Consider the following 17,601-nt stretch of genomic DNA (forward strand, 5'->3'; position numbering starts at 1 on the left):
CGGGGGTAACTCGGAAAATCGGAAGTTGGCTCGGGGTTGAAGTTCGAGTGTCAAATTGAGTTTTAAAAGTAAAGAAAATTGGAAAACGGCTCACGAGGGTCGGGTCGTGGTCCATAAAAGCTAAAATAATATAAAAAGACTAAATTTAGAATTTAGGAATTTTATATTAAAGTTTGGTATTTTTCGGGATTAAAACACCGTTAAAATAACTAATAAAAGATAAATTGAAAAGTCTAAGTTTTAAGCCTAATAAAATTACGAGAAAATTCTTATAAGCTTAAATGTTTATTTGGGACATGTTAGAGTCATGAAATCAAGAAAAAAGTCAGAAATGAAATTGTCGAGTCTAGGGGTAAAACGGTCTTTTTACACCTAAAATTAGTAACGGTCATAGCAGTGCCCTAAATGCTGTTTTTATGATATTATGTTCATTGTTAAATGCTTATGGAATGCTCATGATTTATTTATGATTTCTTTTAAATGTCCATGAAATGTTATGATTAAAGTTGACATTTAAAAGACATGGTGCATGCTTGGTTTCAAAAGAAAATATATTCATGCATGATTTTATGAGGTGATGAAAACATGAATACATTGATGAAAGTGAAGTAATTGTGACTATGAGGATTTGAGGATTTGAGGTTATGATCAAGAATAGGCCAAGGCTCAGTTGACGATCTTGTGTCGCTGATGTCCCCGCCGCCCAGTACTGTGGTTTCATGTAGATGGTACCATCGTCATGTCATGTCATGTCATGTCACGCCAGGAAAGTCACAATTAACGATCCGAATTCAATCAAGGAAAAGATAAAGTTATGATCATGAAAAGAATCACGTCATGCTATTATGTCATGTTATCATGTTATGTTATGATCAAGGAAAAGGTAAAGGTTCAGGTTCATGTTATGCATTTCATGAAAATATTTACGAAAATGTTCATGCTCAAGTTTATGCATTTTCATGAAATGATATTTTAAGTACAAGTATTTTCACTGTTGCATGTGATTTTATATCTATTACTCGTTACAAAGTTTTGGTGTGTTGAGTCTTTAGACTCACTAGGTGTGATGGATGCAGGTGAGGTTGAGGGAGGGCTTGACACATGAGATGACTGGACTGAAGGTGCACACAACCCGAGGACCAGCGCTTCTACTGTTTTTCCGCACTCATGATTATGGAATATGATTTCACGTTAAAAGATTTTTAAAACCATTTATTTATGCTTTAGAATGGTTTTGGGGAGGAAAATACGTTTCACGATTATTGCTTTCTAGGTTTGGTAACTCATGCGATTATTCTATTTTATGACGTTAGCAATTGATTTTTAAATGCTAGCTAGCGAATGTTCTAGATCATGCACAAAAATATTTTCGTGTTTGTCCGAAATTTAAAAAAAAAAAAAATCTAGTGCATTTTAAACAAAAGAACACGGGACGTTTCAGCTTTCATATTGAGTTAACAATTTAACACTTGAGTCAATATGTTAGAAACACAATAATAAGTTTTGTTACCATCAAAATCAAAATTGTTAGAGTTTCTAACCTAACTTATAATATATTAATATACAAAATATAAAAAAAATATATAATTGTTTCTTTAAGTAATCATGAGTCATGACCCATGCGATGGATTAACATACACACAACAATAATTAAAATGAAATTAATCATATTTTAGCTTATTCTATTGATGTCTCAGATTTGGAATGAAATCTAATTTTAATATTTTTCTCAACTACCAAAAAGAATTTACATTAGATAACAAAATTGTGTAAAACAAGCAATGCAATAATATAAGGGTAAATTAGGGAAAAATCCCTAATTATATATTAAATTTAAAATTCAGCTCTTATATCAATAAAGTTTAATATGCATTCCTGGATACCCAAAAAATTTAATTACACTCCCTAATTGACATATTTACCTATTTTTAAATTATTATTTCACTTTGTACAATATATATATATATATATATATATATATATATATATATATATATATATATGAACACACTAAAAAAAAATAAATAATATAAATAAAAAATAAAATCTTATTAATAATATAAAGTAATAAAAAATTTATTATTTGAGTCGATATATTTAAATTTAATGTTTGTATTTAAATAATATAAAAATAAAAAGTAAAATTGGCTAACAAAAAGTTGAAACTAAAATTTAAGTTTTTTCAATTATTAATTCACAAAAATAATATATGTGAACGGAATTATAATTTAAATATGGACAGTAAGATTTTTTGTTCCAAATTTACGAATATAATAAAATTCAAATTTCTTTTTATTTGATTTTAACATATTAACACTATAATCTTTTTCCTCTTGCTTCAGTGGTCTATAAGTATCTGCTTCCGCGTTCATGGAATTTTTTTCCTCTCTCCTCCATTTTCGCCCTTACTATCTCTCTTGTTCGCTCCTCCGGCAATCCAACCGGCCGCTGCTGAGCTGGTCAATTCTCTGTATTGTATCATTCCAGTGCTCAGGTATCCATATTTCTGGAAGCTCGGTGTGTGTGTCTACTTGTGTACTGTGTGTTTCTTGATGTATGTGAACGAAGGGATTTAGATCTGAGTTGTTTCTGGAAGTTTGTTTATTATTTTTCAGAGATTCTTGTAAAGCTCGATGCCTTGGTCAACACTGTTTTCCTCTATAATCATCTGTAATTTGTGGTTCTGTGTTTTCATATTTTACCAGGCTTTAATGAGCTTATTCTGCGTTTTACTGATGTCTGTAATGCAGATTGTTTATTTTTCACCTGCTTGCGAAAAATGTAAACTTTATCCACTTCCCATTTTCCTGGATATATTTTTGGTGGTTTCTTTCTTTTCATTTACTTTAGTTTGAAATACTATGACTTTAGATAACTTGAGTGGTTGGTAGGATTTTACATTTCCTCCTTTAGAAACGGTCAGCTTCGGAGGTTGATTATGCTGGCAACGGTTGCTTTGCTTGTTGATGAATCACATTCTGTTGTTTCTTGCATCATAATCTAGTATTGGGTTTCGAAAGCTCATCAATTTTGGGTGTTATACCCAGATATGCGATGTCCAATAATTTGATTCCTGTTTAATCTAGATGTCTATGATGTTTATAAGTTTCTCGACTTTCTACTTAGTGCAGCATCCTGGCGTAGTAAAGAATAGTGGCTGAGACACATGGCCTTTTAAGCATTTTTCTCCATTATCTTCTTATATCACTCGTGTGCTCTATATATCGATTAAGGTCTGAGAGGGAATGCTACTTCTTGTTGTAGAGGATACTCAGGTTTAAAAGAGAGAAATAATGGATGAAGTGAAGCTTATTGTCGATGTAATGAATGGTGGCATGGATCGTACTAAAGAAACTGGAATTAAAAAAGTGAGTTCATATTGCTCAATCCCTGATTTCAATGACTATGATCTCTCGAAGCTGCTTGATAAGCCCAGGTTAAACATAGAGAGACAGAGATCTTTTGATGAAAGGTCACTAAGCGAGTTATCGATTGGTCTGACAAGAGGTTTAGAGAATTACGAGCATGCACATTCACCGGGACGATCAGCGCTGAACACCCCTGCCTCATCCACTCGGAATTCATTCGAGCCACATCCAATAGTTGCTGATGCTTGGGAAGCCCTCCGCCGGTCAATGGTCTCCTTCCGGGGACAACCAGTTGGCACAATTGCTGCTTATGATCACGCTTCCGAGGAGGTTTTAAATTATGACCAGGTAGAAGTTATATTAAATTTTCTTGGGTATTCATTCGGATTCGGATTACTCTGATATTACATGATGCCAACAAAATTTTTTTCCATCAATTTATGGCTGCAGGTTTTTGTTCGAGATTTTGTACCGAGTGCACTGGCCTTTTTAATGAATGGTGAGCCGGAGATAGTTAAGAATTTCCTGTTGAAAACACTTCAACTTCAAGGGTGGGAAAAAAAAGTAGATAGATTCAAGCTTGGTGAGGGTGTCATGCCTGCCAGTTTCAAAGTTCTTCATGACCCCGTCCGGAAGACAGATACAATAGTAGCTGATTTTGGTGAGAGTGCGATTGGAAGAGTTGCACCAGTGGATTCTGGTTTCTGGTGGATAGTTCTTCTTCGTGCATATACAAAATCCACTGGAGACCTATCTCTGGCCGAAACACCAGAGTGTCAGAGGGGACTGAGACTTATTATGGGCTTGTGTCTGTCGGAAGGATTCGACACATTTCCAACTTTACTATGCGCTGATGGATGTTCAATGATTGATCGTAGAATGGTGAGATACCTTAACACACTTACCTTGATAATATTATTCAATGCCTGTTCATTTTGGAATTCAAATATATTGGAAACATTATCGTTGAACTTAAGTTAATTATCAACACTTACTGCCACTTGCATTTAAAAAGTTGTATTCTTATGCCATAATTTAATTTCTCAGGGAATCTACGGATACCCTATAGATATTCAAGCACTATTTTTTATGGCACTGAGATGTGCTTTGGCAATGTTGAAGCCTGATGCAGAAGGCAAAGAGTTCATTGAAAGAATAGTGAAGCGCTTGCATGCCTTGAGCTACCATATGAGAAGTTACTTTTGGCTTGATTTTCAACAATTGAATGACATATATCGCTACAAAACCGAAGAATATTCCCACACTGCTGTAAATAAGTTTAATGTGATTCCAGATTCAATCCCTGAGTGGGTGTTTGATTTTATGCCAACACGCGGTGGTTATTTTATTGGCAACGTGAGTCCTGCAAGAATGGATTTTAGATGGTTTGCTTTAGGAAATTGTGTTGCCATATTATCGTCCCTTTCCACTCCTGAGCAATCTTCTGCTATTATGGACCTTTTTGAAGAGAGGTGGGAGGAGCTGGTCGGCGAGATGCCTCTAAAAATTTGTTATCCAGCAATCGAAAATCATGAGTGGCGAATTGTAACTGGCTGCGATCCAAAGAATACGAGATGGAGTTATCATAATGGAGGATCTTGGCCAGGTCCTTTTTCCACAGTCTCTTAATTTGCTGTCATAAATAAATACTCATTTGAGAACTTTTGAATCCTTTTGTTGACATTTTTTTTCTAAATTATATGCATCTGGGGACCAGTGCTTCTATGGCTTCTAACAGCTGCTTGCATTAAAGTTGGACGCCCACAAATCGCAAGACGGGCAATTGATCTTGCGGAGAGCCGTTTGCTGAAGGACAACTGGCCTGAATATTATGATGGAAAACTAGGAAGATATATTGGTAAACAAGCTAGAAAATACCAAACATGGTCAATTGCTGGATATCTTGTGGCAAAAATGATGCTGGAGGACCCTTCACACTTGGGAATGATTTCTCTTGAAGAAGACAAGCAAATGAAACCTGTGATCAAGCGATCTTCCTCGTGGACGTGCTGAAAACTCAGTGAAGAATCATTGCATCGAACAAAGTAATAGTAAAGAGCAACAAAAAGTGAGACCCCCTATTTTGTTTCTTTATCAGAGAACGATTCCTCTCGTGGTGTCTCTTATCGTAGGTGTGTACTATATGATGTCATGCAACACTACCACACGTCGAAGTCTCTTCATATTTGAAAAGAAAATAGGACATTTGATAATTCCTGCTTCGTTTCTTGAATGTATTTTCAGATTTTATATGAATTCTGAATCTTATATTCGAAATTTGGACAAGAAATTATTTTTGAATCTCGGATGAGAGGTTTCAAGAATAAGAACCAGTTAATGAGAATCTTTAATGATCTGAGAATAGTCTATGCATCTGCAAGCAAAATTTCATTAAATTTTGGTGTCAGACGGTGGTTGGATATGGGGAAAAAAAAGTTTTTTACTTGAAATCGCAGGTCTTTTATGCATCAACTTTGCATATTTTTCACCTCCATTAGAATAGTTACACAAACTAGTAATCACTTTGATTACTCTAATGTTCATACATTTGCATGTAAAAATCAAACGTGTTCGTCTTTGTCTATATACATATATAGTTCACTTTGATATCATTTTAAATGGATCATTTTCCAATGGTATAGGATACTCGTCACTTATATATGCAATCTTCATCTGTTTCTGTGTCTATGATTCATTTCACTTTCTCCAAATGGTCCCTGCTCTCACTCGTGTACTAATCTGATGCCCTGCTCTGCCTAAGGGGACTGGATTGGGTTGAGTGTATTACTCTGCCTTCTTCCATTTTGACTGCATTAAATTCTGCCACACTTTTGCATCATGAAATAAGTCTTCAGATACTATTTTTTTTTTATTTAGAAAAAATGAAGATGTGGGGACAATTTTGATTGGTTAGCACTCAAAATTATTGAAGGGAAACGCTTTGTACTGATGCCTTTTTGGAGACTTGGAGTGATGACTTTCAATTAGCTGGGTAAATTTCTATTTTTACCTTCTTAATTCTATTGACTGTGTCCAATGCATAAGGGCCCATTATTTATTGATAATTTAGTGGTTTGAAATCTCTCATTCAATCCCTGAACTTGAATCTAGTTTCATAAGATACCATAAAGAAAAGTGGAAGTAATCATCAATAAGGCAATAAATTAAGCAACTAGAAAACTGGTCATTCATTTCACATACAATACAATCGAATAAAGAATAATGAAAGAAACAATACTCGACTCTGTGGTATTCATCATCCGATCGGTTGATATAATACTTTAGGTTTGTAGCAGATTTGACAGTGTCTGAGTCTGACACACACCATTAATGTCATTGTTGAAGGAGAGAGGCCAGCTAAACTCTATTGTTCTTTCCTTTTACAAGTAACAAATATCTCACCACATTTGTTGACATCAGATAACGTTTATAGAATTACTACTGGATCAGATACAAGTTATAATTAGATTTCGAACATGATACTTCGTCTTGGATGTAAGATTTTAGTGGCAAATAAGCTACTAATCATCGGTATAATTAATATTACAATGCATCATCAATAATTATATCACAAATGTCTACATGGTGATGTGAAGTAGAACAAATGGAGAAACGATAATAATATTCTCGGTTGTAATTGAAACTTCAAATAAACGTATAACTGTTAGAACCTCTTGGTACATAGAATTCTTGCCCGGTCCGTCGCTGGCGAATTCAGTCTCAATAATTGCTCCAACTTGTGTTTTGTGACATCCAACATTTGACCTTGAATCTAACATTAATTGTAAAAATCGAAAACTTGTTACATTTGAATATCAATATATTTTAAGCTCAAGTAACACCAGTTGAATACGGAATTAATTTCATGGAATCATGACCGTCCAACAGTATTCCCCCACCCAACCAAACCAATTTCCTCTCAGCTAACACACTGATTCCTTTTTTGAGACTAACTTTTTCTCACACCTACTCTCTTCTCTTTATCATCCACACACTCAGTTTCTGGCATCTCTCTCTCTCTCCAAAGACAACAGTCAACAACAGTGAAAAACACCATTAATACTGATCAAATACGACCAGTTTGATTGATTCCGAGGCCCCTAATCTGATCTTTCACAAGTTCTTTGTCCCCCTCTCTAACTTTGATAAATTACGCTATGTTTTGGAGATCCAAGAAAATTTTTGATTTCTTGAATATTTGACACCAATTCCAAACATCTCTTCAATTCCCAGATTCATGGAGTCTCATACCAAGAACCAAGGCAAGTCAGACCACCATGAATCAGTTTCCTCCCTGCAACTCATCTCTCACCATCATCACCACCAAAGTCAACCCCAACCCGCTTCAGGGTCCGATCCAGCCCCTTCTCATGGCCCCTTCAGTATGGGCTCCATCTCCATGCAGCAATCAAGAAGCTTAGTCCCCCCCGTTTCCACGCCTACAGCCACTACAAACCCCCTTTCTACGAGTATCTTTAATGCCGAAAACGACAGCAATCCAGTGGATGGCAAAGCTGTAAAGAAACCATCTAAAGACCGCCACACCAAGGTCGATGGCCGAGGGCGGCGCATACGCATGCCGGCTTTATGCGCAGCTCGTGTTTTTCAGCTCACCAAGGAATTGGGCCACAAGTCCGATGGTGAAACAATAGAGTGGCTTCTACATCAAGCTGAACCCGCGATTATAGCTGCCACAGGCACCGGCACTCTCCCGGCTAATTTTTCAACCCTCAACGTGTCGTTACGCAGCAGCGGCACCGCCATTTCGGCACTACCGTCGAAATCTGCACCGCTCTTCATCGGCGGATCCCACGGAATGCTGGGTTTCCACCCCCAGCTCACATCGAACAGTAACTTTGGTCAAGACCCAGAAGATAATTTCATGAAGAAACGGTTCAGAGAAGATAGCAGCTGCGCAGCGTCACCTAAACCAGGAAGAACAGGTCTTCCAGACCAAGAACCGGTATCAGACCCGAAACCCGGGTCGACTCACACATCGAATTACATCTCCGCTCCCGCCATGTGGGCGGTGGCGCCTGCAGTGGGCAACGTGGGAAGTGCTTTTTGGATGCTTCCGATGACCGGAGGCGGGCCCACAGCACCGGTAGGACAACCTGAATGGCAGCACCTGGCATCTTCCATGCAGAGAATAGGTGGTTTCGAGTTTCCTGGTGCCAGCCGGTTCAATCAAGTTCCGATTGGTTCGATGGTTCTGCAGCAGCCGCAGCCGCAGCTACCGGCCGTTCAGCAGCTGGGTTTAGGTGTTACGGAGACTAACATGGGAATGCTTGCTTCAATGAACTCATTTAATGTTGGTAATAACAGTAGAATTATTGATTTGGGCATGAATTTGGATCGAAATCAACCGCAAAATAGTGACAGTGGCGGTGAAAATCCCCAAGATTCTCAATAATTTCATCCCAAATCCAATATTTTTGCCTTTTCTTGGTTAGTTATTGGTGTGCCATTAGTTTCTGGGTAGATTAATCTAAGTACTTGGTCATGTGCAGATCTTTTATTTGCCGTTTGTTGCGTTGTCAAAACTCAAACCATTTCTTTAATCTGTTTTAATGCAATTTTCTGAGGATTAACAACATTGGAATGTTGGGTTTCAAATAGAAATAAGGCATTTGTCTTAAAACTGTAAAATCTTGGTAACTGCGTCATGTTATTCCCAACCCATTATTATTTCTGTGCTAAAAAGCTGTTTAATCAAAGCTAATTGAATTTTGATTGGAGGATGGATTAGGGTTTCACTTTGACTTTTTCTGGGAGTCTTTTCTTTTATGATTATTGTTTTTAATCAGTAAATAAAGATTGTCTTTTCTTTCTGTTGAGCGAACCGCAGTGCTTTCAGTTTCCTTATAATTTTCTCATCATAAATCAAACCTGTTTTAAGTAACTACCAAATGTTATGAAATTTCAGAATAAAAATTTGAGGGGAATTAACAGTGTCGTTATATATAATATATTTTATACATTATATTTAATGTATTTGATACTTGAGGAGTTGTTTTTCTGATGCCATATACACTCAGTCGTGATCATTAAGAGAGAGAGTTACTAGACTAATCGGCCTTCGGACGATAACATGAAAACAAAGAATTTTTGCTTCCAACTCACCTCCGGCCAGTCAATTAAGTAATAACTCTCATGATATATAATCCTATAGCCCCCTTGTGGCCTTAAGCACTAGTCAAGCCCGATCCAGCAATATCGCGTGAGTGAAGAAGGGCAATGCCGCTTGGAAAGCTCTTTCATAGCCTTTTTTCCACTTGATACGGGTATCCGGGAGGTGAATCAGAGATCAGGGGCAGCCCTCGTTGCGAGGGGGAGCTACGCTCTCGTACATACAAAGTATTCTATATGAAAATCAACTGTATTGTGCAAAAAGCTTCGTATTCACTGGTCTAGTACTGAAAAAAGCCACCATAACCCCGACAGCTAACTCATGTAGGTGGGCTCGATCAATTTTCTTACATCATGTATCACATGCATTTTTTTAGAATATAAACATACATATATATAGAATGTTTGAGCAAAGTATTTATCTTTTTTGCTTGTACTTTTGTTTTTCTTTTCTTGCGCATGCTTTCGTTACAAGTTTTTTTTTTTTGGATACGATGAGGATGAGAGATTTAGCTAAACATAATCTAACAAACTAAACGTCTCAGGCAGCTGGTGAGATTTGAACACAATTCGTGTCTCTTACTATTGTCAAAGTTCCCGTAACTTGGTTTCACACGAAGTTTGTCACAGTAAAATTCAATTCTAACACAGAAGGAAAAGCTAATATCGCTTCCTTATTTTTGGTGTTATAATTTGACTATTATATATATAGTATGATTCAAGCTACAATTCTGCCAGAAAATCTGCAAACACAAAAGATTTTAGGCCAAATAATAATTTAAAATTACTCTGTAGGTCATTATATATATATTTCTAAACATAAGATGAAGAAGCATTCCCCATGCATAACGACATTCTAGTAGGTTAAACTCGTCTCATGTGCTAAAGCTAAATAATATACAACAAGTATATAATGAGTTTTATCGTTAATTATATAATAAATTGCATGCTTTTAAAGCGGAAAGAGGATTAGGGTAATTAAAGTGATAATGAAATATTAATTAATCACTTTATGTCTTTGTTTTTTTAATCTTGTCGGTATTTTAATTTGTAATCAATAATATTTTTTTTGGATTAATTTCTACGTTTAGTAAAGCATGCTATGTCTTTTTTCCCTTCACTTTAACTCTTTATTACACCTTATCTCTACTGCTAAGAATATATTGCATCGATAACTTTGTTAGCTAACAAGGCTATATCTATACTATCAATTAACTAAACTATTCTCTTAAATACAATTTTAATCCATGTTTATCTACTTAATTAATTAATTATTTATGTATTAAAAAATAACTCTTTGTAATATTGATACAAGAACGTTTTCATCTTTTTATATGTTCAGTTTTTATTTTTCTAAAAGAATATATATATATTATGAAACTTCTATATTTTGTAACTTGTCAGGGTATTGGTTATCAGAAAACTTTTCTAGGAATTTAGTATTTTTGAGATCTTATATACAATCATATATATGATTTATTTTAAATAAATCAACTGGAATATTCAAGATTACACTTACGATATATATTATTCAATTGCCTTTGAATAATACTAACAAATCATGTTTTTTATTTGTAATCAAATATTTTATTCTTTCTTCAAATAATTGCCTTAACTTTGTCATCTGATATCAATATATATAAAAAAAAGTGTGCTTTCGTGATGTTGGATGTGACCACCCAAAGAATATCATCATGGCTCGAAGAATAACACATACGGGAGCATATTCTTTTTTCCAGGAGGCGAATATATTTCAACACTTATTTCTCCAAAATTAATGTCGTTTTCTTCATTGTACTAACTTGTAATTTATGTGAAAAAAAATTACCACATTTCCATGAAATCAATGTATACTTGGTTGTCAATCTGATGATAAAGTTTGTTTTTTCAGTAAATAATAGAACAAAGGACCCCATCGATTTCGAGTTTAAATTTCAGTCAGTTGAAATGATATGTGTTGCTTAATTTTTGAATGATCATTACATATATATTGAGCACTGTAATTTAAGGCTTCGATCCATTTTGATAAGAAACCAAGAAATTGATTGAATCTTCCAGAAAAGGTGAACCGGCTTTTTGATTAAAAATTAATCCCAATTATAACTTTATGGGGTTTCTTTTTGCTAGATGGGATATAAGACACTGATAATCTTTATAAGAATCATACTATGAAACATGATTTATCATCGAGTTGGAGAGATAGTCCAACAAGAAGCAGCAGCAGCAACCGAAGACTAACTAAGAGCTCTTTCCAATCCCATCGGAGCTCGATTCAACTCAAACAAATTTATCAACTGTTTAATTATGTTTTCTTGCTATTGAAGGTAGTTAAAGATTTCGCAACTGAGCAAATTAATGATTCATGAAGTTACATCAGATTCTCTACCAGCAGTACAAGCAGTCACAAGACCAAAAGAGAACCTTGGTTACGTAATATCAGAATTATCCTGGATTCTCAAAGTAATGTTACTCTTATTCATGTTCGACGATCTGCAAATGTAGTTGCACATTCCATCGCTCTTTTTGATATTCTTCCTCATCCCATTTTGTGTGGGAGAATGGGAATTTTGATTCATCATGTAATGAATGACATCTTAGTTTTTCAATAAATTACAAGATTTGACCGTAAAAAACACACACACACACTTTTCAAAAAAAAAAAAAACCTCGAAAGACTTTTTTTCCTTGCTCAAACTCGCTTTAGTATTACGTTTTTGTTGATTCAAACTTAACTAGGCTGCTTAGTTGCTACGCCTCTGACTGCTCTTGTAATTGTGGGTTTGCATTTGCAATACAATATCCATGATACATCCATTCATTTACATAGATAGCTGGAATGCAAAGAAAAGATCAACTACGAATACACCAAAGAGCGAATTCATATCCCAAAGTTACGATACTCCAAAATTCTAAAAGCCGTGGTTCGCGGGTAAACATCTTTTCATAGGAATCAAACCAAAACACGTACCGAGTGACATTGAGCAACTGGCGGCATACACGACATGGCGTGTCTAAATTGCAATGACTCGAGAGCTGAATTAGCTAGGAAAAGGTGGTGCACCAGGCATCCATAGCTTTCCGTCACAAGGAAGTAAAACCTTTTCGGAATCTTGTAGTAAACCTGATCAGCGTCAAATCTTGTTTACGACTGGTTGGGTAGTTATTGGAATTGGGCTAAAGAAAATGCGGGTTGTGGCATAATGGTCTGCCGAAGTGGGCCAGTAGAAGCCCTTTCGTATTGGGATTCTAAGGTGGAGGAGAGCAAGAGAATTAATCTTCAAAATGGGCCAGAGTATCCATCTTAAGGCCCAACTATTTGACTCGGAGAAGACGGCGCAATTTTTCAAACCCAAGCCAAGGATGCTTGACAGGGTGGTTCGTATCCGAACCTCTTTTTAAGCCTAGATGGAATTCACCACCACCCTCATTTTTGTATCATCTGCATCTTCTACGTACACTATGCTTTATTGATGATACACACACAATAGGCACTCTTTTAGATAACTGGTTGAATTTTTACTAAAAGAAGCATCCAATTTTGCAATTTGATGGAGGTAGGGGTAGCAAAATTTATATCTCTAATAAAAATACATAATCTATGCTTTTCCTACGGGACGGAGCCACCCCAAGCTGGTGGCTAGATTTTTGGTATGTAAAAATATAGATAGATCACGGTTTAATACTCCTCACTAAAATTTTATTTATAAAAATTTAGTCCATACTACAAATAAAAAACGATGGATTCGCGACGTTTACTAATTGTCGCTAAAATTACGACGTTTTGTTCTGACGTGCTTATAGCGACGTTAGTATAAAGTGCTATCATTTATCAAACCGATCGGGACGTATTTGGAAAAGATAGGGACCTTAGTGTCCTCGCCTACATTGCCACCAAATACTTGGCTACTCCTGCTTCCTATTTTTGGTTATATCATCATAATATATATATAAATATACATAACAGATTGACGTCAGTATCGCGAGAGATATTTCAAGGAAAAATATGGAACCCTCGTGACATTGCTATTATATATTATATATATGATAGACTCGTCAAAAAAAGTCTTGGTAAAAAACTGAATATATGACGAATTGATCACGAACTATACACACTCCATCAAATTAGATGGTAGGTCAGTTTAATTATTGATATAAGCTTGCCTGGCACTGTTAACCGTAACCTAGATATACATGATTCTCTTGTTAATATATGATTTTAAGTATTCGAATTGTATAATTAAAATATGGCACGCCCAACATAATATATTTTTTAAAAATTTAATTCCTTTTTCAACCAAATAATTCCACTTTTCTAGGAGTACTTCACTTTGGTGTCATTGTCTACAAATTTTACCAAGTTATTTGTATATTGTGTTTATGTCCAAATTTCGACAATAGACTTAATATTATTTTACCGACCTACTATCTTAGCAAGAATCCACGCCCGTCATCTGTGTTCATACTAACCTACGTATATATAATATAATAATACAATCAAATATCGAATCAGGACTTAGATTAAATATTTTTTGGTTTTATAAAGTGACGTGTAAATTTCGATATCTGATATAATAATATAATCAAAGATCGAATCAGGACTATTTTTTATTTTTTTATTTTTATAAAGTGACGTGTAAATTTCGATATAATTCAAGTTAAGATGCACACGATCCTACGAATAGTTACATACAAGGCAACTTGGTTATATATATATATATATATAAAATTAAAATTTAAAAATATTTATCTCGAAAAAATTTAAAAATACAATTTTATTAAAAAACTAAAAATAAAAGCATATTACGACGGAGAGCAACGCTCAACCTGTATGACCGTTTTCAAAAGAGTTGGGATTTCTCCAACTTAATCCGTTCCATTTTTATGGCAGGGCTGGCCGACTTGACACAGCTCAACTGGACAACTTTAGGGACAATATAGCAATTTTCCCCTAATTTTCAACGACATCACGTATCGGATTGTGAAGATGAAAATTTATTGGATCAGCGACATACTTGTGTAGTGCAGTTGGATTATGGTTGAAGTTTAGCTTGGCTGGCCTAAAATTCTTGCATTAGTGTCGAATAGTCCACCGTGAACATGACTCATCCCCGACCATCCCCCACCCACTTTTTAACTACCCAACCGTATTATTTCCCCTGCCCTTTTTGTTTTATTGTTAAAATATTACCAAAAACATGCACTATTAAGGTTCGGTTACCTACCAGCCTAACATGCTCACGTGTTCTTCATATATCCCTTTCTCTTATCTTCATTTTTCATTAAAAACCCCGAATGTGCAAGTGGTCCTGAAAAATTAACTATTCTCGATTGTTTTTGAGAAATGTATATTAGCTACAGCAATTGCCCGATTCCGATGCAGGCAGGGACACGTGACGTATGTGTGAAAATAATACATATATATCCGCACAAATTAAATATAATTATAGTTAATACAAAATATATATTTCAAATACTTACTTGAATTAATGGAATCTTCAGGAATGCATAATCCAATACAATATATATACATATAGGTGTGCATCATATCAATGGGTGAGTGATACTTCATCGGTGCTCACATAGATTTACACGATAGGTGTGCAGTATATCAAAACTATATATATATATATATATATATATATATATATATATATATAGACATATTAAGCAAGTATATATTTTCTATTGTTGAGTGCGTATATGGGTGTATATATATATGCAGAGGAATATGCGCCATTTTTTGTGGAGCACGAGCACAAGAACTTAATTCCATATTCAAATATTTTCATATATATATATATATATATATATATATATATATAAAGTGAAAACTAATAATTTCATCATAAAAAATTATTTTTATAATTGAATTGGGTTGAAGATGATCATAGATCATCAATACGTAAAACCATCTCACAATTTTTATTTACCAATTTTTTTTATTATGATATAAAATTCAGTTGATTCTTTTTCTCAGCTAGAATTTTACCAAACATATATGATCTTAGTAAAATAATTTGACGACTATTAGCCCTATGAAAACCCTACAAACTTCAAGATTGGAAATTCCTGATGCCTAATTGGAAACATTATTCCTTTGGATCAGATTTTTAGGATCAAAATTTTTTAATCGATAACTGATTTTGGGAAATCTTAGATTTGATTCACCAGAATAATCCAATTATATAATTCTATAAAATATAAATATTTTTATTTCATAGACAATAGTTGTAACAGGTGCATTGGTCCAACATCGCTCATTTTACGGGACCAAAAATATTATAAGGTCATATATTATATATCATTGAGTCTTCTCACATATTGGTTTAATAATTTATAAAATTGATGATAAAAATTATTAAATAATTACTAATAAATTAAACATAATTGCCGTTAATACGGAGCCGCCTTGGGCATGAGGCATGGCCGTATATATTATATTCTGTCAAAGAGACAGTAATATTTATTTGAGTGAGTCTCATATGAGATCGTTTCACGGATGCTAATATGTGAGACGGGTCAACCCTACCCATATTCACAATAAAAAGTAATATTCTAAGTATAAAAAAAATATATTTTTCATGGATTACCCAAATAAGAGATCCGTCTCACAAATTCGACCCGTGAGACCGTCTCACACAAGTTTTTGCCCATTTATTTTAGAGTAAGATTTCAAAAGTCAATGAAGACAATAATAACATAATTTAAAATTTAAAACCAATCAGTTGATTAAATAAATGACAAAGATGTGAAATCACGTTACGCTACTTCAAATTAACGAGTTCTGTTATTTTCACCGATACTAATTCTCTTTGTATTTCAATATCATTTAATCGTGTAAATCTCTCGTTCATAACTAAAATTGAACTATATTATGTGTGAAACACTTCATGTGTAGTATAGAAAAATCACATGAAGTGGTAGAGAATTATTTTGATGTAAAAATGTAGCAATTCTCAGTTAAAATCATGATCGACGGTTTAATTTATTTATGACAAAAACTTGTGTGAGACGATTTCACGAGTTGTATTTTGTGAGACGGATCTCTTACTTAGGTCATCCATGAAAAAGTAATATTTTTTATGCTAAAAGTATTACTTTTTATTGTGAATATCGATAGGGTTGACCCGTCTCACAGATAAAGATTCGTGAGACCGTCTCACAAGCGACCCAACTTTTTTAATTATATTAATCGTCTTTGAATTTTTGTTATATATCTGCTGACAGACTAGATTAGTGTTATAATTATATATTAATATATTACATAATTTGCTTCTATTTTGTCAAGATTAACGGCGTTTTAATATAGGTCTGTAACCGACCGTTTAATAATTAAATCCGTAAGCCATGTGATTAGCCAAATCATATGTCCTGGAGAAATTTTATTCCTCATACGTGTAAAGAATCTTCACTATTGTAGTAAAAGATTATGTAATAAAAATAATTGATTTCAAGACCTGTAAATATGGACTTTACAGATACTACTTATATGAAATTGCTCTCATCCACTCTGTACATGACAAATATGTTAGAAATTTGAATCAATTTTAGAGTTTGAATAAAAATTATGTCTCATGAATGTGAGAGTGTCTTTTGGCTCTCCACATTCTTGAGTTAATTGAAGACTTTTGGCTCTTCATATTCTTGAGTTAATTGGAAGATTAATTGTGTTAATTAATCTTGCATGACTCTTAGTGTGCATTTTGGGGCTTATAAATAATGTGTTCATTTCCTCATTTCAAACATATGAAAATCTTATCTCTTTCAAGTAGTCTCTTGTATTTCATATTGTTAACTTTCCATTTGGCCTCCGTTAAATTTTGGTAATAAAGCGAATGTACGTTTTCAGTTCGTCGTAGTAGTGTCTCGTGCTAAGTCACTGCTGATTGCTCCGTTGTATTCTGAGAAACAGACATGCAAAAATATCCTCGAAGCACATACAGGAGGTGACGAATATGTTTTAAGGATACTGTATTTCGTACAGATCTCGGGTTTAGTTTACTTTAAACTTTGCTCTACTGTATTTTATTCACCATTTAGTTAATTAGTTTTTACGAAGTTACTGTACTTTATCGTTCGGCATATGGTGCAACAAAATGTGTTA

At 34.4% G+C, this 17,601-nt stretch overlaps 2 protein-coding genes across 3 annotated transcripts; both read left to right on the top strand.

The window, feature by feature from the left end:
- The first annotated feature begins 2,349 nt into the window (after window positions 1–2,349).
- Window positions 2,350–5,566, top strand: LOC140807161 (probable alkaline/neutral invertase D). 2 transcript variants are annotated; one of them, XM_073163882.1, is made up of 5 exons: window positions 2,350–2,459; window positions 3,265–3,716; window positions 3,819–4,250; window positions 4,416–4,974; window positions 5,086–5,566. In XM_073163882.1, exons 2-5 carry the CDS (start codon window positions 3,294–3,296, stop codon window positions 5,379–5,381), a joined length of 1,710 nt encoding a protein of 569 aa, XP_073019983.1. In that variant the 5' UTR covers window positions 2,350–2,459; window positions 3,265–3,293; the 3' UTR covers window positions 5,382–5,566. The 2 variants fall into 2 exon arrangements, with proteins under 2 accessions (XP_073019983.1, XP_073019984.1); XM_073163883.1 differs by having other exon boundaries at window positions 2,359–2,459; window positions 3,276–3,716.
- A 1,366-nt stretch (window positions 5,567–6,932) lies between these two features.
- Window positions 6,933–8,871, top strand: LOC140807927 (transcription factor TCP23-like). The gene has a single exon (XM_073164883.1). The coding sequence runs from the start codon at window positions 7,606–7,608 to the stop codon at window positions 8,779–8,781; it is 1,176 nt and encodes a 391-aa protein (XP_073020984.1). The 5' UTR covers window positions 6,933–7,605; the 3' UTR covers window positions 8,782–8,871.
- Window positions 8,872–17,601: the final 8,730 nt, after the last annotated feature.

The sequence above is a fragment of the Primulina eburnea genome, chromosome 12 (genome assembly GCF_022965805.1).
Source record: "Primulina eburnea isolate SZY01 chromosome 12, ASM2296580v1, whole genome shotgun sequence".
In the NCBI taxonomy this organism is placed as follows: domain Eukaryota; kingdom Viridiplantae; phylum Streptophyta; class Magnoliopsida; order Lamiales; family Gesneriaceae; genus Primulina; species Primulina eburnea.